This window comes from Lynx canadensis, chromosome B3, assembly GCF_007474595.2.
Source record: "Lynx canadensis isolate LIC74 chromosome B3, mLynCan4.pri.v2, whole genome shotgun sequence".
Lineage (NCBI taxonomy): Eukaryota > Metazoa > Chordata > Mammalia > Carnivora > Felidae > Lynx > Lynx canadensis.
This window is the reverse complement of record NC_044308.2, coordinates 135,641,811-135,664,065: the sequence shown is the minus strand read 5'-3', so window position 1 is coordinate 135,664,065 and position 22,255 is coordinate 135,641,811. Positions and strand designations below refer to the sequence as shown.

At 41.8% G+C, this 22,255-nt stretch overlaps 1 protein-coding gene across 3 annotated transcripts in view; it reads right to left on the bottom strand.

Annotated features, from left to right (window-relative positions):
- Window positions 1-2,682: 2,682 nt before the first annotated feature.
- LOC115516813 (cytochrome c oxidase subunit 8C, mitochondrial) overlaps window positions 2,683-22,255 on the bottom strand; it is a 28,949-nt gene continuing 9,376 nt past the window's right edge. For 2 of the 3 annotated variants that reach the window (XM_030319857.1, XM_030319856.1), the window contains exons 2-4: window positions 20,898-20,981; window positions 3,533-3,684; window positions 2,683-3,013 (exon numbers count right to left, since the gene is read on the bottom strand). In XM_030319857.1, coding sequence (XP_030175717.1) covers window positions 2,921-3,013; window positions 3,533-3,684; window positions 20,898-20,979 — 327 coding nt within the window. In that variant the 5' untranslated portion in view covers window positions 20,980-20,981 and the 3' untranslated portion in view covers window positions 2,683-2,920. Of the gene's footprint in view, window positions 3,014-3,532; window positions 3,685-16,417; window positions 16,495-20,897; window positions 20,982-22,255 lie in introns of all 3 variants that reach the window. The other variant, XM_030319855.1, reaches the window with a different exon arrangement.

The following is a 22,255-nucleotide window of genomic DNA, read 5'->3' as shown; positions in this document are numbered from 1 at the left end:
AATGACAAGTTCTGCCTTCTTGTTCCAGCTCTCATTCTGGAATACTGTAAATTAATGTCCTTCCCATAGCCTATTTGGTCTCACTTTTTTATAATTTTGTCCTTTTTTGTAGATGAATTCCTTGTTTAAAATGGACCCCATACATAGTGTTTAAATGTTGTGACAAGGCTCACAGGAATCTAATGTGTTATTTCTCCTAGGAGCATTGGTTCCAGATTCACTAATTCAGTGTTCATGGTGACTATTATAGAGTATAACTACCCCAAATAACAAATGTGACACTTTCATGCATTGAAAGTTAAATAACGTGACAGCGCAATAGAGTTCACTCATCAAAATGAGCTACCACTTCCCAATACTGAGCATTATTCCATGAGAATAATGTCAAATAAATGGTTCAGAAAATAGGTGCTAGGGTTCTAGAGAAGAGACTCCTTTTTTTCTTAATGAAGTTTATTTTGAGAGAGAGAGAGAGAAAGCACACATGGGGGAAGCGCAGAGAGAGAAAAAGAGAATCCTAAGCAGGCGCCGCAATGTAAGCACAGAGCCAGATGCAGAGCTCAAACTCACGAACCACGAGATCATGACCTGAGCTGAAGCTGGATGCTTAACCAACTAAGCCACCCCAGTGCCCCTAGGGAAAAGACTGTTATTCCTATAGTTCAATAGTTTCCCCAGCCAGGACAAAGGTAGACCAGTCTTCTGTCATTAGCTGTAACGTATACAGGCAGGTATCAGAAGCTTAAGCACAAAATCATCAGAGTCAGAAAAGAAAAAAGTAAGTTCAAAATGGGCAGTAAGTTCAAACATGGTCTTGGTGAATACAAGAAACTGAAACAGAGCCTGTGTCCTGATGGGCCAGAGTTCTTTAAAGGGCCTAAGAGTGGGTTTGACACGAGTGAAGAGAGAATGTAAACTTAAGTGGGTAAGATTTCAATAAGCCACTGTACTCATACCTTTAAATTTTAAAAGTATCACACCCTTTTCATGGTTTCCCTCTGAAAAATTATTTTACCCAATTGTGACAGTTTAATTTTATGTTAGCTAGGCCACAGTACCCAGATATTTGGCCAAATGCTTTTCTCGATGTTTCTGTGAAGGTAATTTTTGGACAGGATTAACATGTAGCTCAGCAGACGTTGACTAAAGCAGATTGCCCTCTATAATGTGCGTAAGCCACATCCAAGCAATTGAAGGCCTTAAGACAAATACTGACTTTTCCTGAGAGTTCAATTTCACCAGCGACTGACTGCAGACTCAAACTGCAACTCTTTCCTGAGTCTCCAGCTTGCCAGAGACTCTCTACCTTGCAGATTTTAGACTTGCTAGCTTCCACAGCTGTGAACCAATTCCTTCAAATCAATTAATCAATATCTCTCTCTATATATAGATAGATACATAGATAGATAGATGTATACACATACACATATACACACACACACACACACACACAAATTGTCGCAGTTTCTCTGGAGAAATCTAACACACCAATATAAATTTCAAAATGGAAGTACAATATTGAAGTAATTAGAATGCAAGTCCTCCATGTCCTACAAAGGCAGAGATCTATTTTCGGTTCATTGACCTTGGACAATACCTGGCACATCAACAAATGCAATACTTGCTGAATGAATATTAGTAAACATATATTCTCTTAATAACTTCTATCTATTGATTACTGTTTCAGGCACTATGCTAGAAAGTGTCTTATCTTTGTTCAGTGTTTTATTCTCCCACAACATCCCTTCAAGAGACCAATTTTAAGTTCCCATTACATACATAGACAAGGAAACAGTCTCAGAGTTTAGGTCTGTTGCCCACAGTCACAATAATTGGCAAAATGAGCTAAAATTCAAACAAATGTATATATGATTCTTCAAACCTGACTTATAGAAAATAACAAAATCCATAAATAAGGAGAGGTACAAATAAAGTACAAAGATAATTACTAAATCCCAGGCTGTAGAGGCAAACTTAAGACAAATTAACAAAAAGTTGTATTTATCCCAGTGGAAAGTCAAGTCTGGATCTCACTACTAAAAGGGGCAGTACCAGGGCTGGGTGGTTCAGTGGGTTGAGTATCCAACACTTGATTTTGGTTCATGTCAGGATCCCACGGTTGTGGGATCCAGCCCCATGTCAAACTCCATGCTGAGCATGGAGCCTGCCTAAGATTCTCTCTCTCTTCCTCTGCTCCTTTCCCCCTGCTCATGCTGTCTAAATAAAAATAAAATCAGGGTGCATGGCTCAGTCAGTTGAGCATTCGACTCTTAATTTCACTCAGGTCATGATCTCACGGTTCACAAGACGATACTCCATGAAGAGCCAGGAGGAGCCTGGAGCCTGCTCAAGATTCTCTCTCTCCCTCTCTCTGCCCCTCCCCCACTCTCTCTCTTTAAAAACATTTTAAAAATAAATAAAAATTAAAATAAATAAATGAAGGGGGAAGTACCAATGGAACATTAAAAATAGTAAGAAGAATCATTTAACTTGCATTACTTACTGCTACATATCTAATCTTTTAATGTTGACGCCGCTAGATACGTGCATTCACTCCCATAAAATACATTTGATGGCGTGACCGCCGCCATCCCTGACCTTCTGTTGCCGTTCTTCTTATTCTATTTTTCATCATGAAATTCTCATCAGCCTTCACTGTCAAGAAAATAATCTGAGATCACATACCGTGCATGAATGCTTCAACTTTATTCAACATTTGGAAATGAGTCTACAAACTCATCTGCATGTTACGCACAGTACTAAAAAACTGCAAAATATTTACCAAAAACACACGGTTGTGAACTGAATACCCACAATGGCTGCAGCGTCAGCCCAGCTAAACGCTTTTCCTCCTTTAAGCAAGCCACCGCTTTTTCTGAAAGCTCCTCGGGTGTTAACGCAGCTCCACAGCTTCTTCCACCTAGGCTCTTCTGAGGTCGCTCAGATTGCTCAGCACATACCCGCTCGGTGCTAAGAAGGTCGCAAAAACCATCACGAGCGCAACGGCGCTGTCCTGGGAGAGAAGACGAAAAGCGCTGTTAATGCCTGCGGCTCCCCGGGCCAGTCCCTCGCGGCCGAGCAAGATCCGCGTCCACCTGCCGACGAGTGTGGCTGTTCTGTGACGCGGGCCTGACGAGGCCTGAAACAGGACTTCCTTTCCTAGATGACCCAGCTTCAACCTGAGAAGCAAACACCTCTTTTCTTCTTCCGTCCCCCCTCGCCCCCCACCCCCTCCCCACTTCCCCACCTCCCCACCTTTCCGACCGCTGCACCCTGGATCGCAGGTGCTGCCCAGGATTCCCCGCGTTGGCGGGCAAGCAGCCGGCGAGACGACGTTCGACGGCGACGGACACCGCGCGGCGCAACGACGGCTCTGCCCGTGCCCTCTGCGCACTCCCTGAGGCCTCCCCCGACCGCCAACGGCCGCCCGTCACCGACGTCCCCCGCTCATCCCCGTCCGTCGCGGCGCTCCCGCCTCGGCTGCGCGCCCCTCGCCCGCCCCCGCCGCCGTGAGGCGTGGGCCGCCACTCACCACAGACGACTTGGGGTGCTGGCGGCGGCGGGACTCCGAGCGGGCCAGGCGGCGGCCGGGTTGGAGCCCCAATTGGGTCACGCGGCGGCGGGGAAGTAGGCGAAGAACGAGCAGGCGGGGCATGGCGTCCGGTGAAGCGAAGCGACTGGAGGCTGAGGAGACAGCAAGCGCGAGAAGACGTGAAACGCGGCCCGACGGCTGGAGCTTCCAGAGGGCTGATTTGCGCAGGCGCCCGGGGCCACAGGGGAGACCTCCCCACCGGCTCCGCCCCGCCCCTGCCCCGCCCCTTCCGCGCAGTACTCTACTAGTACTCTACTAGGCTCCGCCCATACGCCCACTCTACGCTCAGCCGGTTCTGCTCAACCCCCACCCCACACACATTCGCTTCAGTTTCCAACCGTTTTCCCGGGCGTTCCACCCGCATTGCCCCTCGTCCCTGTGCCCGTGGGCTCAATGTCTCTCCCCTGTTCGCCCTGCTCAGCCCCTCCAGTCCCACGTTCAGTGTTTCTCAGTGTTCTTCTGGGTAAGGCGAGACACTCAACCCCCTTCACTTACTTCCCTTTGTATTTCTGCCCTCTCAATGGGCATTACTTCTCATTGGCAGAGGTTATAACATATTCTGTTCTCTAATGTTAGTTATGTTTTCCATATATTGTCTGTAAATTAATTCTCAAGAATTATCTCCCTTGTGCTGATAATACAACAAATATTCATGGTAGGCTCCAATAGAGCCATCCCAGTAGCAAAGGTGATGTCGTCACTAAACTTGTAGCTCTTGAAGGAAAAATGGAACTTTTTTTTTAATGTAATGCTGTAATAAACCTTTACCCATTCTAAAATGATGCAGTTTCTTCACATATTTTAAGCCTATTACACAACTAGCGTTCAAGGATTTCCTTTAATTGCCCAATTTCTGCAAACTGATTATCTTCCTATTTCTTAGATTCCTATTTCATTTTGCTGTAACACCTCCTTAGGCAGTTCTTTTAGGAGTGGTCTGTAGGTGATAAATTTCTTAAGTCCTTGGACATAAAAAACAAAAAATCTTTGCTTTGCTCCCCATTTACATGTTAATTTGGCTGGCTATAAAACTCTAAGCTCAAAATCATTGTCCCTCAGAATTTTTAAAGCATTATTCCTTGTGTTCTAGTATAAAGCATAACTGATGAGAAGTGTGATGCCAGTACATTTCTCAACTCTTCATTTTTTTTTTCCTTTGAAATCTTTTTAAGAGTCTTGTCTTTGGGCTTGTGAAGTTTCTCCAAGATATAACTAGATACAGGTCTCTCTTCATTCATATGGATTAGTACTGGGTGAAGACATGGATCTTTGGCTCTGGGAGATCTACTTTTTCTTTACTTTTAATCTGAAACACCTATTAGATGTATGTTGGCTCTTCTTTATGGGTCATCTCTGTCTCAACTTTTCTCTTTTGTTCTCTTGTTTTACATTCTGGGAGAGTCCTTTGATTTTTTTCCTCTAGCCTTTCTGTTGAGATTTTCATTTTAGAGTTACATTTCTAACACTTATTAAATATTTGGGGTTTTTAGAGTCATCTATTAATATTTTATAGATGCACTGTCTCCTCAAATTTCTCTGAGAATATTAATTTCAACTTTTTTTAAAGTTCACTGCTATCCCATGAACAATTTCTGTTTCTTCTAGGGTGAATTCTTATTCATTTTGGTCCTGAGATTTTGCACAACTCTCTTCTGGCCCATGGTTGTCCTTTTGTGTTGACGAATATGAGGAGCCAGATGAATTACTTGGGTTGTTTTCTATCACCAGTCCCTTTCCAAAATGAAAATGCTGATTACAGGGGCGCCTGGGTGGCGCAGTCGGTTAAGCGTCCGACTTCAGCCAGGTCACGATCTCGCGGTCCGTGAGTTCGAGCCCCGCGTCAGGCTCTGGGCTGATGGCTCAGAGCCTGGAGCCTGGAGCCTGTTTCCAATTCTGTGTCTCCCTCTCTCTCTGCCCCTCCCCCGTTCATGCTCTGTCTCTCTCTGTCCCAAAAATAAATAAACATTGAAAAAAAAATTTAAAAAAAAAAAAAAAAGAAAATGCTGATTACATGATCTATGTGTGCAAGCTGACTGTCAACTGGTGGGAAGGAAGACTTCCTCTCTCACCCCCATGCCAAAGTAAGGTTCTGCTCTAGGCTTTCCAACTGCTCCTATCCAAGGACATAACATGAGTTCTTTAGAAGAATTTCTCTATAGCCACTACCTAGGACACTGCCAAAATATGCACAAAGTTGGAGGAGAAGGAACAGCAAACCCACACATCCTTTCCACTCACTGTTTTCCATCAGTTCCCTTGAACTTGTGCCTTTCCTCCCACTCTGGGTCTTTGTAGCTCATCATTTAAGTAGCTGAGATGCTATGGAAAGCATCTCTGTTGTTCCCTGCAGCCTCTTGTGTGCTAAGAGCTATGGCTCCTTCTTCTCTGCTTTACCAATCGATAAGATCACATTTACCTTCAATCTTAGGGAAATTCACCAAAACTACATTGCTGATACAGCCCTGCTCCTCCACCTCTTATTTCACTCATGGATTCATTTCCTCTTGTACTTCTTTACTGTCATTGTAATGGGATTTCAAGAAGAAGGATTGATAAATACAGAAGCTCTTCATCTGCCTCAAAGTGGATGCCCCACTTGAGTCATTGGGATTTACTGAATGTCATAGGAAGCCACTAGAGTTTCTAAACAGGGACAATGTGAACTGATTTCCATTTTTCAATGATCACTCTGGCTGCTCTGTGGAGAAATATGGAGTGAGAGGTCATTGCAGTCATTGATGCCCGCTAACCACATGTGTTATCCAATATGACATCTATCAGGCTTATGTGGCTTCTGAGCCCTTGGAATGTGGCAAACACTGCTGAAGAACTGAATTTTTGGTATTATTTAATTTAATTTTAATTTGAAAACTTGATGACTGATTCAGTTATTGAAGAACTTCTATATTGGGAAAAACTTGGATATTTCAATCTACTTTTTCAGCTATACTTTTTATGAAGTCTAAATATAGATGAAGTGTTTTGGATGAAAACTTAGCATCCAAATTGAATTGTGACTGTAACTGCTAAATACAAAAATTTAGTGCCTTAATCTGTTCAGGCTGCTATAGCAAAGTACCACAGACTGGGGGGCTTAAGTAATAAACATTTCTTCCTCATAGTTCTGGAGGCTGGGAAGTCCAGTATCAAGGTATAGGCAGATTTGGTGTCTGGTGAAAAGTCACTTCCTGGTTCAAAGACAGCTGTCTTAACGTGTCCACACATGGTAGAAGGGGCATGGGAGCTCTCTGAGACCTCTTTTAGAAGGGCACTAATCCCAAGGAGCTGGGGTGGCTCACTGGTTAAGCATCCAACTCTTGGTTTCAGCTCAGGTCACAATCTCACAGTGGTGAGATGGAGCTCTGCATCAGGCTAAGCACTGGACGTGGACCCTGCTGAAGATTCTCCCTCTCCCTTTACCCCTCCTCCGCCCACATGCCTGTGTGTGCCCTCACATGTGCTCTCTCTCTGTCTCTCTCTCTCTCTCTCAAAAATAATAAATAAATAAAAATAAAATAGGGGCACTAGTCCCATTGGTGGGGGCTCCACCCTTATAAGCTAATCACCTCCCAGAGGCCCCACCCCAAATACCATCTTGTTAAGAGTCGGAATTTCAACATATGAATTTGGGGGAGGGGAATACAAGCACTGAGTCCATTGCATTTAGTAAGAAAAAAGAATGCAGAATATCTCGGGGCACTTTCAGTGGCTCAGTTAGCTAAGCATCCAACTCTTGATTTAGCCTCAGGTCAAGATCTTATAGTTTTGTGAGTCTGAGCCCCATGTATGTAGGCTGACCATTCAGAGCCTGCTTGGGATCCGCCCCCCCCTCCCCTGTTCAAGCTTTCTCTGTCTCTCTCAAAATAAATAAATAAACTTAAAAAAAAAAAGAATGCATAATATCTCAGTAATAAAGTTTTTATATTGATTACATATTTTATATGATTTAATTTTAGATATATTTGGTTTAGAAATACACTATAAATATTAATTACACCCATTTCATTTTATTTCTTTTAACATGGCTATTAGAAAGCTTAAAATTACACATATAGTTCACACATGTCTTGGACAGCTCTGCTCTAGAATTTTATCCTGATCAATTCAGGTCCTGAATGAAAGTGCCTGGCCACTTCCCTAACCTCATCTCGCTATCTCCACTTTCCCCTTTGCTGATAGTGCCCAAGTCACCCTAGCCTCTTGTATCCACCTAGCTTTTTCTACCTTGCTTGCTTGTCCCTGCCCAGAAAATCTCCCCCACACATTCTCACAGCTCACTCCCTTACATCATTCAGTCCTTGGACTGCCCTGCAAAAAACAGCTCTGACCCTGCTGCCAACTGCTCTCTTTCCCCTTCTTTGCTTGATTTTCTTCATGGCCCATAAGGATCATCTGAACGTATACGTTTTGTTTGTTAATTGTGTGTCTCTTTTGCTAGGAGGTGAGTATCACAAGGGCAGGCGTCTTGTCTGACTTGCTTACCAGAACACACTCCAAAGAGCACCTCACACATAGTAGGTACTCAGTAAATCTTTGTTGAATGAATGAATGAATGCTCATACCTCTGTGCTCTCTTTTCCTTTCCCTACTAAAGACACTGTCTGGAGAGAGTGGAGGATTAAATGCTGAGGGGTATTATACCCTCTCCCACACAGCAGAGGCTGACAAAATAGGCAAGGAAGGGACTGGATTGTGAAAAGAGAGAATGAACGCACGTGGGAAATTTAGATAGTGGTCATCTCTTTGTAGCCATGAGACTAACCATGGGAGAGCACGGCTAGACAAAATATATTGATGTATGACTGTTCCCAGATGTTTCTTTCCTTCTATGGACCAAAGAGGACTCTAGTTTTGCCCACTCAATTTCATCCTCTACTTTACCCTCCAAGAAAGGTGTCAGAAATACCTTTTGAAGATACCTTTTGAAGATACTTTTAGGAACAATCTTCCGAAGAGTCGAAAAGAAAGAAGTGTGAAGAGTCCTACTTTGTGAGTAAAGTAGAAAGAAAAATGAATGAAAATTTTGAGAAGGATTGCTGTAGTCTATATGTCCCCCTTAGGATAGCTGAAAAAATTGAAATGGAAACTTGTAATTTTGAAATTGTTTCTGGGTCACAAATTCTAGGTCTCAACTGACATATCTGAACCTAGACCACATGGTTGATAACTATAAAAGTTACATACATTTAGATCATTTATATTAAACATAAATAAATGTAATTGATAAAAAGCAAAAGTTTTCAGATTGGATTTTTTTAAAAAAGATCCAACTATATACTGTCTAAAAGAAAAACCATTTTATTTTTTAATTTTATTTATTTCAAAGAAGAAAGCGAGCACAAGCGGGGAGAGGCAGAGAGAGAGAGAGAGAGAGATTATCCCAAGCAGGCTCCACGTTGTCAGTGAGGAGCCCGACGTGGGGCTCAATCTCACAAACCGTGAGATCATGACCTGAGCTGAAATCAAGAGCCACACTCTTAACCAATTGAGCCACCCAGGCACCTCAGAAACCCATTTTAAAGATGAAGATAGAGAGAGACTAAAAGTACAATAGTGGAAAGAGATATTGCATGCAAATAGTGCTTACAGAAAACTGGAGTGGCTATACTGTCAAAGTAAATATCAGAGCAGGGGATATAGCACAGATGAAGGGAGAACAATTCATGAGACCCACATTGGATGCAGAAATTACTTAAAAATAAAATCTTTAAAAAGGAACAATGAGCTATCTCCTTACACCTGTTAAAATGGCTATCATTAAGCACCTATGCAGCTCGGTCAGTTAAACGTCTGACTCTTGATTTTGGTTTAGGTCATGATATCCAGGTCATAGGATCAATCTCTGAGCTGGGTGTGGAACCTGCTTAGGATTTTCTCTCTCCCTTTCCCTCTGCCACCACAGCTCACATGTGTATGCTCTCTCTCCCTCTTTCTCTCAAAAAATAATAATAATTTTAAAAATGGCTACCATCAAAAAGACAAAAGAAAATAAGCATTGGTGATAATGTGAAGAAAAGAGAGCCCTTGTGCACTGGTGGTGGGAGTGTGAACTGTTGCAGCCACCATGGAAAACAGTATGGAGGTTCCTGAAAAAAATTAAAACTACAACTACCACATGATCCAGCAATTCTGGGTATTTACCCAAAGGAAATGAGAACAGCAATTTGTAAAGGTCTTTATCTGCACTTCCATTTATTGAAGCATTATTTATAGCAGGCAAAATATGGAAACAACCTAAGTGACTATCAAAGAATGAATGGATAAAGAAGATGTGATGCGCACACACACACACACACACACACACACACACGTACACACGTACACACGTACACAATGGAACATTATTCAGCCAATAGAAAGGAGGAAATCCTGCCATTCAGAACAACATGGATTGAGCTGGAGGACATTATGCTTAGTGAGATAAACCAGACAAAGGAAAACAGATACTGTATGATATCACTTACACCTGGAACCTAAAAAAGCTGAACTGGTAGAAACGTAGAATAGGGGCGCCTGGGTGGCGCAGTCGGTTAAGCGTCCGACTTCAGCCAGGTCACGATCTCGCGGTCCGGGAGTTCGAGCCCCGCATCGGGCTCTGGGCTGATGGCTCAGAGCCTGGAGCCTGTTTCCAGTTCTGTGTCTCCCTCTCTCTCTGCCCCTCCCCCGTTCATGCTCTGTCTCTCTCTGTCCCAAAAATAAATAAACGTTGAAAAAAAAATTAAAAAAAAAAAGAAACGTAGAATAAAATGGGGGTTACCAGGGGATGAGAGGTAGGGGGGAAAAATTATCCACCACAGTTAAGTGGGATTCATCCCTGGGCTGCATGGCTGGTTCAATATCTGCAAATCAATGTGATACATCCCATTAATAAAAGAAAGGATAAGAACTACATGATCCTCACAATAGATGCAGAAAAAGACATTTGACAAAATACAACATACTCTCTGGATAAAAACCCTCCAGAAAGTAGGGATAGAAGGATCATACCTCAAGATTATAAAGGCCATATTCGAAAGACCCACATATAATATCATCGTCACTGGAAAAAACCTGAATTCTTTCTCCCTAAGGTCAGGAACACAAGGATGTCCACTCTCACCACTGTTATTCAACATTCTGTTGGAAGTCCTAGCCTCGACAATCAGACAACACAAAGGAATAAGAGGCATCCAAATCAGTAAGGGTGAAGTCAAACTTTCACTCTTTGCAGACATGATACTCTGTGGAAACCCCAAAAGACTCCACCAAAAACTGAGCTAGAACTGATCCATGAATTCAGCCATGTCGCAAGACATAAAATCAGTGTATATAAATCAGTTGCATTTCTACACACCAATAATGAAGGAACAGAAAGAGAAATCAAGGAATCAATCCTATTTACAACTGCACGAAAACCATAAGATACGTAGGAATAAACCTAATCAAAGAGGTGAAAAATCTATATACTGAAAACTATGGAAAGTTTATGAAAGAAATTGAAGAAGACACAAAGAAATGGAAAAACATTCCATGCTCATGGATTGGAAGAACAAATATTGTTAAAATGCCAATACTATCCAAAGCAATCTACACATTCAATATAATCCCAATCAAAATTGTACCAGTATTCTTCCCAGAGCTAGAACAACTCTAAAATTTGTATGGAACCAGAAAAGACCCCAAATAGCCAAAGCAATCCTGAAAAAGAAAACCAAAGCTGGAGGCATCACAATCCCAGACTTTAGCCTGTATTACAAAGCTGTGGTCATCAAGACAGTATGTTATTGACATAAAAATAGACACATAGATCAATGGAACAGAATAGAGAACCCAGAAGTGGACCCGCAAATGAATTGTCAACTAGTCTTTGACAAAGCAAAAAGAATATTGATAGTCTCTTTAGCATATGGTGATGGGAGAACTGGACAGTAACATCCAGAAGAATAAACCTGGACCACTTTCTTACCCCATACACAAAAATAAACTCAAAATGGATGAAAGACCTAAATGTAAGACAAGAAGCCATCAAAATCCTACAGGAGAAAACAGGCAACAACCTTTCTGACCTTGGCTGCAGCAACTTCTTACTTGACATGTCTCCAGTGGCAAAGGAAACAAAAGCAAAAATGAACTATTGGGACCTCATCAAGATAAAAAGCTTCTGCACAGCAAAAGAAACAATCAGCAAAACTAAAAGGCAGCTGACAGAATGGGAGAAGAAATTTGTAAATGATATTTCAGATAAAGGGTTAGTATCCAAATCTATAAAGAACTTATAAAATTCAACACCCAAAAAAAAAAAACCAAATAATTCAGTGAAGAAATGGGCAGAAGACATGAACATATACTTTTCCAAAGAAGACTTACAGATGGCTAACAGACACGTGAAAAAATGCTCGACATCACTCCTCATCAGGGAAATACAAATCAAAACCACGATGAGATATCACCTCACATCTGTCAGAATGGCTAAAATTAACAACTCAGGCAACAACAGATGTTGGCGAGGAAAGAGGAACCCTCTGGCACTGTTGGTGGGAATGCAAACTAGTGCAGCCAGTCTGGAAAAAAGTATCGAAGTTCCTCAAAAATTAAAAATAGAACTATCCTACGACTTAGCAATTGCACTACTAGGCAATTGCTAGTAGTATCCAAAGGATACAGGAATGCTGATTCGAAGGAGCACATGCACCCCAAAATTTACAGCAGCACCATCAACAATAGCCAAGTATGGAAAGAGCCTAAATGTCCATCAACTGATGAATGGATAAAGAAGATGTGATATATATACATAAAATGGAATATTTCTTGGAGATGAAAAAGAATGAAATATTGCCATTTGCAACAAAGTGGATGGAACGGGAGTGTATTATACTAAGTGGCTCAGGTCATGATCTCACAGCTCGTGGGTTTGAGCCCCATGTTGGGCTCTGTGCTGACAGGTCAGAGCCTGGAGCCTGCTTTGGATTCTGCGCCTGCCTCTCCCTCTGCCACTCCCCTGCTCGCTCACAATCTCTCTCTCTCTCTCTCTCTCTCTCTCTCAAAAATGAATAAACATTAAAAAAATTTAAAAACAGGGGCGCCTGGGTGGCTCAGTTGGTTAAGCATCCAACTTTGGCTCAGGTCATGATCTCGCGGTTTGTGGGTTCGAGCCCCACTTCGGGCTCTGTGCTGACAGCTTGCTCAGAGCCTGGAGCCTGTTCTGTATTCTGTCTCCCTTTCTCTCTGCCCTTGCCCCACTCGCACTCTGTCTCTGTCTCTTTTAAAAATAAATAAACATTAAAAAAAATAATAAACATGGGGCGCCTGGGTGGCGCAGTCGGTTAAGCGTCCGACTTCAGCCAGGTCACGATCTCGCGGTCCGTGAGTTCGAGCCCCGCGTCAGGCTCCGGGCTGATGGCTCGGAGCCTGGAGCCTGTTTCCGATTCTGTGTCTCCCTCTCACTCTGCCCCTCCCCCGTTCATGCTCTGTCTCTCTCTGTCCCAAAAATAAATAAACATTGAAAAAAAAATTAAAAAAAAATAATAATAATAAACAAACAAACAAAAAAACAGTAACAGCGGCGCCTGCCTGGCTGGCTTATTCAATACAGCATGAGACTCTTGATCTAGGGCTTGTAAATTCGAGCTGCACACTGGCGTAGAGATCACTTAAAAATGAAATATTAAAAAAAAAACAGCAACATTGGGGTGCCTGGGTGGCTCAGTCGGTTAAGCGTCCGACTTCGGCTCAGGTCATGATCTCGCAGTTTGTGGGTTCGAGCCCCGCGTCGGGCTCTGTGCTGCTAGCTCAGAGCCGGAGCCTGCTTCAGACTCTGTCTTCCTCTCTCTCTGCCCTTCCAATGCTCATGTTCTGTCTCTGTCTCTCAATAATAAATAAATGTTAAAAAATTAAAAAAAAAAACAGCAACAAACCCAGCACATACTAACATAAATAACATTATGAAATACAATTTTTTTAATCGGATGATAAAGGAAATGTTCTACTTTAAAAAATTTTTTTTAATGTTTATTTTTGAGAGGGCGAGAGAGAGAGAGAGAGAGAGAGAGAGAGAGCGCATCAGCAGGGTAGAGACAGAAAGAGAGGGGGACACAGAATGTGCAGCAGGCTCCAGGCTCTGAGCTGTCAGCACAGAGCCCAACGCTGGGCTCAAACCCACAAACCGCAAGATCATGACTTGAGCCGAAATCAGACACTTAACCGACTGAGTCACCCAGGCACCCTGGAAATTATCAATTTTTAATGTTTGCGGGCCCTTCTCCTGGGCCCCCAGGGAAACTATAGTTTAACTTTTACTACAGTCAGAATAACTTCAAAGCTTCAGCTCTGCTTCTGCCCCAAGCACACATTGTACATCTGCTTCGTTAGCAAATAACATAAAAGAAACATTTCAAACTAAAGATAAGAGTAAAAAATCCCCCTAAGTTCCGTTCCCATACCTCCGAAGCCTGTAACCTTGCACAAACTAAAAGCATAAGATAAAGCCTGTAATTTTCTGGAATGTCCTTCATCATGATGATTTGTAACTCTTGATGTAACAAAAAACATATACAACCCTGTATTAAACATCCCTTCTCTGGAACACTCTCTTCCTTGTGAAGATTGTATATCCTGGGCAGCTGTCCTTACTCCACTCTAAGAAAACTCTCCTCCTCTTGGCACCTGGGTGGCTCAGTCGCTTAAGCGTCCGACTTCACCTCAGATCATGATCTCACAGGTTCGTGGGTTTGAGCCCCGCATTGGGCTCTGTGCTGACAGCTCAGAGCCTGCAACCTGTTTCAGATTCTGTCTTTGGCTCTCTGACCCTCCCCTGCTTGTGCTCTGTCTCTCTGTCTCTAAAATAAATAAACATTTAAAAAAAGGAAAACTCTCTTCTTTTTTTTTTTAAAGAAATTCTAAAAGGTTTGTTCATCTTGCATCAACGATAGTGACAGAAGAGTGGCGTTCTTTTACTTTTTAAAATTTCTTTAAAGTATCACCTAATAGAAGATTTGGCCACATGAATGTTCACATCTGCTTTTGCATTCAGTCTATGCTGATATCCCATGTCACGCAGCCTCTGGAAAATTCCACCATACCCTCTGCAGAGAATGAGTGAAAAGGTCAAATATCTTAGCTTTATTACAAAAATAATTTTTGTTTAATTGGTTTTCATGAAAATTAATTTTGACATCGCAAGACCCCTAAAATGATCCAGGGGACTTCTAAATCCCCATAGTTTGAACACCTGGTTACATAATGAATCCCGTGAGAGCTGATGTAATACAGCCTTGACCCATTTCCTGGTCCCAGTTGATTAGTTTAAAGTTGGGTTCCTGACAAATACCAGGCCAAAGAGCCCTTCTGTAGGGATGTTATGCTTGGGACCAGCATCCTGGAACTCAGACTGCTTTATGCAATGAACAGTCTAAGGAGCCATATTTTGTTTCGTTTTTTTCTACCTACAGAAAAAGCCCTTCCATGGTGAGTTAATAATGAAAGCAGGCCACTGAAAAAGCAGAGAAAAGGGACAGAAAAAACATCCAGACCATATTCAAATTCCTGTTTCTTATTGTTCTTAAAGCTTGGGTGAATGTCTTGTCCTTGAGTTTGGGGCCACTTTATTATTTTTTTTAATGATAAATCCTGTTTTTTTTTTAAAGTTATCTCTTCACCCCTTGTGGGACTTGAACTCACAACCCCAAGATCAAGAGTCACATGGTCTACCAACTGAGTCAGCCAAGGCTGAATGCTGCTTTTTGGTTCAGATTAGTGGTAGCTGGATTTCTATCACTTACAACCAAAAGAGTCTTAATGAAGGCAATATTACTCAAGTTTTGTCTTCTTGAGGTTCCCCCCCCCCGCCTTTTTTTTTTTTTTTATTAAACCAGAGTAACAAAAAATGCTGAAGTAAGTTAAAAACGATCTCAATGAACGACAACCCTGACTGAACTAATCCCAATCTTAAAAGTTTAGGCTACAGACAGTGCTGTTGATGTGAGAATCAAGCATTTTAGGTCTTCCTCTCTGACAAAAACTTTAAATTACTTCTGACCTTGTCAGTAAATCTGACTCCAAATTCAGCCACGACACAATTAAGCTCCCCGCCGCCTACCCCTACCCCAGGAGGTGGCACTTTTAGCTTCTCAAATTACAGGTACAAACAACCTTCCTCCGTTTAAATTCTCCAAGTCACAAAAGACTAGCTCTGTTAACTCAAACCTCTACAATTTTCAGGAAAGGCCTTAGCGGGCCCTGGATTCAATATATTCTCGGTGACCTACAATATGGGACATTCCTGCTGCAGTTGTATGAAAGGGCATAATTAGAGCCATAGCCTAGAGATCAGGTTTTTTGATTTGTGAGCTCTACATACAATGAACAAGTAATGCACACTCGCCCACTGGCTTCTTTTTAATGTGATTTTTATAAATGTTCATGCTCTAAAGAAACTGGTGTTAGGGTTCTAGAAAATTATATAATGAATGAAGGCTGCAACACCTCGACTTCTTCTCCTTTCTAGAAAAACACATTTAATTGCTATTCAAGGACCAAAGGTCTTCGCAGAATGCAGGGCGTCTCTCTGGATCTATTTGTGACTGTCTCTACAATTGCATGACCTCAAAGACAGAGAAACTCAAATAAGCAAGAAGCAAAAGCAGAAGAGTTACAGAGGTGGGAAAAACATTCCAGAGTGATGCAATTGGTAACATTAGTAACATACTTTTGAATTGCCAGCACAACTGTAATGAGAGATCCAGTAAAAGCCTTGGTCCATTATTATAAAGAGCCCCGAGAAAGAACTGCTGGATTCTTTTTTCAAAAAAATTACATGTGATGAAAACTATTTTAGTTTTCTTCTCCCACCTTTTAGTTCTTAAATTTGACATTCCTCTTCCTCTCCTGAACCACATCCAGAAATTCTTCAATGGATTTCTGTTATGCTAGAATGGAAAGGCATTGGTAATTGAAGCCAAAATATCAAAGGTCAGACCTTCATACTATCATTTACTAGCCGCAAAGCCCCAAAGTTGGTATAATAATATCTCCCTTAAAATGCTGATGTGGAGATTAAACGAGGTCATGTATGTATTAAGACTACTTTGCACGAGGGGCACCTGGATAGCATCCGACCCTTGATTTCGGCCCAGGTCCTCATTCATGGGATTGAGCCCCGTGTCAGGTTCTGTGCTGACCGTGTGGAGCCTGCTCTGGCATTCTCTCTCCCTCTCTCTCTGCCCCTCCCCACTCACACTCTCTGCTTCTCTCTCAAAATAAATAAAAATTTTTAAAAAGACTACTTTGAATGAATGTTACAGAAAACCTAATAATAAAATGGATTGGCTCGCATAAGTGGAAAGGCCAGAAGAAGGACTAGTTTCGAATAAAGCCTGATTAAGTGTGCCTAATGATGTCACCAGGGTGTCAGTTTTTCTTAAGGAACAAGTTAATATTACCTTAAGGCAGATTTCCCTCAGTTAGCAACATGGTTGTGAACAAACACTGGGACTACATCGTCTTTCAGTCATATTCAATGGAAGAGGGAAAGACCCTTCCAGCATCTTCTGTGGAAGAAGAGATTTTTCTCTTCCAGAGTCCTAGCGAACATTTCACCACATCCTGGTTCTTGATGGGGTTCCATATCCTCCCTGAACTAATCTTTAAAGTCAGGGGAATAGCATTTGCTAAAAAATTTAAATCAGGCAACCAGGTACAAAACATGGCATCAATCCAACTCAAACCACTTAATTGGGAAAAATGAGGAATTATGAAGAAGGAGAGTGGGAAATGGATGCAGGGCCGTGACAATGTGGGAGGATGATCCTGGAAGTAGGATGCTGAAGAAACTGAGGCAAATTACATCTCTAGGTTTCATGGGGGAAACATATCCTTCCAAAGGATTAAGAACTGGCTGGCATCCTTGCCAATTAGACCTCCAGAATGTTCCATAGCATCTTAAATACTTGAGATTGTATCACCATTACTCATCTTTGCCTTTCCCTAGAGTTTAGGGTTTCTATATCTATAAACCAAATGGTTTAGCTTTGCCCCCCGCCTTTTTTTAACACAATGTTAAGTCCCATTTAAAAAAATGTTTCAGATTTATTTATTTATTCATCTCGAACTATACCCAACATGGGGCTCAAACTCATGACCCTGAAATCAAGAGTTGCCTGCTCTTCCATTTCAGCCAGCCAGGTACCCCAAGATTTGCCTGTTTTTTAATTTTATAAAATTTAAGATGCCATTATTTAATGTCTCACTAAGAAAAATATATACATTGAACTAAATCATGAGCCAGTGCTAAGAAGTTATACATTGTAAGATGGGGTGCCTGGCTGGCTTGGTCAGTAGAGCATACAACTCTTGATCTCAGGATTGTGAGTTCAAGCCCTGTTGGGTATAGAAATTACTTGAAAACAAAATCTTTAAAAAAAAAATGTAGGGGCACCTGGGTGGCTCAGCCGGTGAAGTGTCCAACTTCAGGTCAGGTCATGATTTCATGGTTTGTGTGTTCAAGCCCCACATTGGGCTCTGTCCTGACAGCTTGGAGCCTGCTTCAGATTCCGTGTCTCCCTCTCTCTGCTCCTCCCCTGCTCACACTCTGTCTCTCTCTCAAAAATAAATAAACATTAAAAAAAATGTAAGACGGGATGCCTGGGTGGCTCAGTCGGTAAAGCATCCGACTTCAGCTCAGGTTATGATCTCACGGTTTGTAGGTTCAGACCCCATGTCAGGCTCTGCACTGTCAGTGTAGAGCCTCCTCGGGATCCTCTCTCTCTCTCTCCCTCTCTCCATCTCTCCATTTCCATCTCCCACCGCTTTCAAAATTAATAAATAACCTTTCTTAAAAAATTGTAAGACAACAAATTTCAGCATTGTTAAAAAATGTAAAAAAAAAGGGGGGGCATCTTAGAAAGGATACAATATATGGTATTATCTTGTATGGTTACTTCTGTCTCACTTCTTTTCCCCTAATCTTTAACTCTCTGATTCTCTATTTCTGGTGATAAGAATTTTTTTTTTTCTTCCTGGGATCAGGAAGACATCTTTCACATCTTTCAAAGTACCAGTCATTCTCCTGGGTACTTTGACACTTGTGTTTTCATTTCACTTAATATTTTAGACTCTAAGAGATCCAGAAAAACATTTGGAAACAGAATCATTATGAGCAAAGCATAAGAAGAAATAGAATTTTCCCTTTTTTCATTTCAAAAACCTGGCTTCCATACTGTATTCCAGAATGGAGCCTAGGAAGGGTCTTCAACGAATGGTTATGTATAGTACAAAAAGGAAGGAACAGACTGGAGTAGCAGAAAATAGAAGACAAAGTTAATGCAAGATAGGACTCAGGTTTTCAGCATAGGTGTCCAGGTGGATGGGGTACCATTTGCTGATGGAGGGAACAGGAAGAGGAACAGAACATAAATTCAGGACTCTTGATTCCAAGTGACAGAAACCCACTGTTCTTACCCACACCCAACAAGTTTAAGATGTTTAAAAAGGAAAGTAAGGGGCGCCTGGTTGGCTCAGTTGTCAGAGCATGGGACCCTTGATCTCAGGGTTGTGAGTTGGAGCCCCAGTTGGGTGTAGAAATTACTTAAAAACAAAATTCCAAGACTTCAAATGATGTCATGACTCCCCTTTCTGTTAAGTTCTCTGTTTCTTTCTGCATGTGATCTTCCTTCTCTCCTATTCCTCATGGCTTTCTCCTCACAGGTAAAAAAGAAAATCGACATTGTCCTTTAAGGTCATAATCCCAGAGAAACAGATTAAGAGGAAACATATGCTAGGATAGCCTGGCAGAAATTACCAGAAAGGATTTTGATTGTCCTGGCTTGTAGTCACATACCCACTCAGATCTGTATAAGTCTAGGACTTGTGCTGTTCACCACTACTGAATTATCTCAGCACTAGCCTTCCCCCCTCCAGTCTGTCTTCCTGTTTAGACTTTAAGCTTCTCAAGGGCAAAGAATGATTTATTTTTTTAGCCTGAGCATTGGCACTGTGCTTGGCACATGGTATTGAATGCTTTAAAAAAAAACCTGTTGGACTAAATTGAACTAGACACATCTAGACACAACTAGACACATACAAGGTAGATGAATTATAGGGTGGAAAAAATCGTGGAACACCAATGCTTAGTTTCTGTGAAAGCAAATCATACCCAAATCTAGTCTACTAGAGTTCTCTGAACATGCAGATGGACCAAAGGACAAGGTAGAACCAGCAGACCTTATCTGGTATTTCCAAAAGCCTTTGATAGATTTCCACATCAAAGGCTTTTAGGAAAACTACATTACCCTGGAATTTTAGAGTTCTATTGTTGTTGGTTTTATTTTCATTTGTTTTCAAAATTGTGTCTAGGAAACAGAACCAAAGTCAAAAAAGGACGGTTGGGAATAAGTGAGAAAGCGTAAATGATAGGGACTTAATTTTTTTAAAAAAATGTTTAATGTTTATTTATTTTTGAGAGAGAGAGAGAGACAGAGAGAGAGCTGGGGAGGGGCAGAGAGAGAGGAGACACAGAATCTGAGGCAGGCTCCAGGCTCTGAGCTGTCAGCACAGAGCCCCACACAGGGATTGAACTCATGAACAGCACGATCATGACCTGAGCTGAAGTCGGAGGCTTAACTGACTGAACCATGGGGCCTGTGATGGGGACTTATCTTATTTAATATTTTAATAAATTATCAAGAAGTGGTATGGACAATGCAATTTTTAGTACAATATTAATATTTTAATATTAATGCAATATTTAGCTGATTAAGACAAAAATAAACTAATGGAAAATACCTTGCAGCACAGCCACTGGCCTTAGCAGTCTTGAGTCAGAAGAACTCAGCCAGGTGGGGTGTTTTGGAGGTCTGAAGGTCTGCAGGCCCCCCATTCCCTTTTTTCTTCAGTGATGAGCACTCTAGCCATCCCAACTCTTTCACCTCCAAGGTTAAAGAAAAGGATAATGTGGAGCACGCATGGACTTTGACCATGCTTTGCCTCACTGAGGGGGCCAAAGATAAGTGTAATGTGGTAGAAATCATGGCCTGGTGGGGGTGGGGGAGAGGGGAAAGTGGGTGATGGGCATTGAGGAGGGCACCTGTTGGGATGAGCACTGGGTGCTGTATGGAAACCAATTTGACAATAAATTATATGTAATTAAAAAATAAATAAATAAAATAAAACACATTACTGTATTTACTTCACCACAAAAAATAAATAAATATTTGAATCCAAAAAAAAAAAAAAAATGGTGGCCTGGAACCATGACCACCAGGAGACTGCAGTCCTTGTGACCAACCTCAAATTGTCCTGCCAACTCAGTTGGCTGACATCCAGCTCCAATTACCTGTAACCTTCTGCCTGAAGTCAGGTTCTGGTCCTGTCCGGATCAGCTGGTGGTACCAGATTATTTTTGTGAGCCATGACATTTCTGAGAAAGAGAGAGAAGAGAGGAGTGAGGAGGTGGAAGCTGAGTTGTGCCCAATTTTACCTGCCAAGAAGCAGGGGGCGGGCCCTAGGCCCTTTTTGGTCAGCTAGCTGCCCGCCACATATGCTATGGACCAGATTCCTGTACAAGTGTCAATAATTTTAAATGGGTCTTCACTGTTGAAGAGGAGGGTTTCAGGTAGGGGAGGTCTTAGGAGAGAAAGGGTCTCATTTGCCAAAGGACCCTAGTGTTCTTCTAATCCTATACCATGCCTGTGGCTTCCCTTTTCTCCAGGAGTGGAGAACTTCTATCCAGTGAACCTCTTAATTCTTTTTAATGTTTATTTTTGAGAGAGAGAGAGAGAGAGAGAGAGAGAGAGAGAGAAAACAAGTGGGGGAGGCGCAGAGAGAGAGGGAGACACAGGATCCAAAGCTGACTTCAGGCTCCAAGCTGTCAGCACAGAGCCCGATGAGGGGCTTGAACCTACGAACTGTGAGATCATGACCTGAGCCAAAGTTGGACACTCAACTGACGAACCATCGAGGTGCCCCTATCCAGTGAACTTCTACCCTGACCCTCTCTTCCCATTTGCTATGAGGTTGGAGGTCAGCATCTGAAGCTCATTTTTAACACTTCTCACATTTTTGGATAAAGGTTGGAATAAAGTGGTATGAGGGTATTTTGTTTTGCGGGACTTTTTTATTTTTGCCAAAAAAAAAAAAAAGAAAAAGGAAGGAAAAATAATGGTAGGTGGCTTGAATTTAGATAAGGTTCAATTATGCCTTTAGGGTTAAGTATTATAACAGTGTAGGTAATAGGAAGTGGCTGTCAGAGTCTTTGCTTCAATTGGATAGGCCTATTTCCTCTGTATTTTCTCACTTTTCTATGTACTTCTTGTCCATTGCCCACACTTGTATGCTCAGTTGAAGAGAACTTTACCAGCTAAAGGAGAATCTGTTTCAGACAAGGGAATACTACAATCTCCAAACCTTCAAGGATTGGGGTAGGAGAGATGTACGGAGTGAGTGGGGGGAAAATGAAGTAATACAGACTGGAAAGAAATATCTTTTCAAGGAAGTAAAGAGGGGATCAATGACCACAAGAAAGATATAACAAATCTGAAGAAAGTTCAGAGAAAAGCAACTATAATATTCACGGAGATAAAGTCCTTCCATTGAAGGATGTCAAAAAAACTTAAATCCTACAATCACATATGAAATGTTTGGATAAAATAATAAAGGACCAAGAGACGATTTAAAACACCACAAAATTCAAAA